At 70.6% G+C, this 647-nt stretch overlaps 1 protein-coding gene across 2 annotated transcripts in view; it reads right to left on the bottom strand.

The window, feature by feature from the left end:
• The window catches only part of SLC25A22 (solute carrier family 25 member 22), a 4,243-nt gene extending 3,663 nt beyond the window's left edge, over window positions 1-580 (bottom strand). For both annotated transcript variants that reach the window (XM_008051037.1, XM_008051038.1), the window contains exons 1-2: window positions 405-580; window positions 203-328 (exon numbers count right to left, since the gene is read on the bottom strand). In XM_008051037.1, the coding sequence (XP_008049228.1) occupies window positions 203-328; window positions 405-424 (146 nt within the window). In that variant the 5' untranslated portion in view covers window positions 425-580. The remainder of the gene's footprint in view (window positions 1-202; window positions 329-404) is intronic.
• Between the last annotated feature and the right edge of the window lie 67 nt (window positions 581-647).

Below are 647 nucleotides of genomic sequence, written 5' to 3'. Positions count from 1 at the left end.
CCGAAGACACGGGTGAGCCACGTCCCGCACGCAGTGGGGCCGGCCCCTTGCCTGTCCAGCCTGGCCGGGGCCCCCAGCCCAGCCACGGCCCGGCCTGACCCAGGCAGAAGCTCTCTGCCCCACCTTCCCCTCTGTCAGTGAGGGATGGGGCAGAGCCGGGCCGCTCCCCACCGGCAGGTGGCCCCCCGCCCGGCCTGCTCACATGCTGGTGTAGATGCGCTGGCCATTCTGCTGGTTCTGCAGCCGCGTCTTCGCCAGGTCGATGGGGAACACGCAGGTGACGCCGATCAGCCCGGCGATGCCGCCATTGATGAGCTTGGCTGGCAGGCTGTGGGGGCAGGGGTCAGCAGGGCTCCCGGCCAGAGGTCGGGTGGGGGCAGGGCTCAGCGCGGCTGGAGTCTCACCTGATCTGCCTATCAGCCATTGAACCCGATAGCACCCAGGTAGGAGCCCAGGAGGCGGCCTGCAGGAGGGTGCGACGGGAGGGCACTCTCCACCTTCAGGGGACTTTCCTGGTGTCAAGGCGGCTGTCCAGGAAGAAAAGGGGCCAGCTCAGGGGCGGGTGGGGCCCTGGAGGAGTGAGCCTCCCTGCCGGGGCTGTCCTGGAAGAAAAGGGGCCGGCTCAGGGGCGGGGGGGGCCCCGGGGG

Source organism: Carlito syrichta, unplaced genomic scaffold, assembly GCF_000164805.1.
Source record: "Carlito syrichta isolate Samal-C Ts95f unplaced genomic scaffold, Tarsius_syrichta-2.0.1 Scaffold157945, whole genome shotgun sequence".
NCBI classification, from domain to species: Eukaryota; Metazoa; Chordata; class Mammalia; order Primates; family Tarsiidae; genus Carlito; species Carlito syrichta.
The sequence above is the reverse complement of the archived record's forward strand: the minus strand, read 5'-3'. Positions and strand labels throughout refer to the sequence as shown.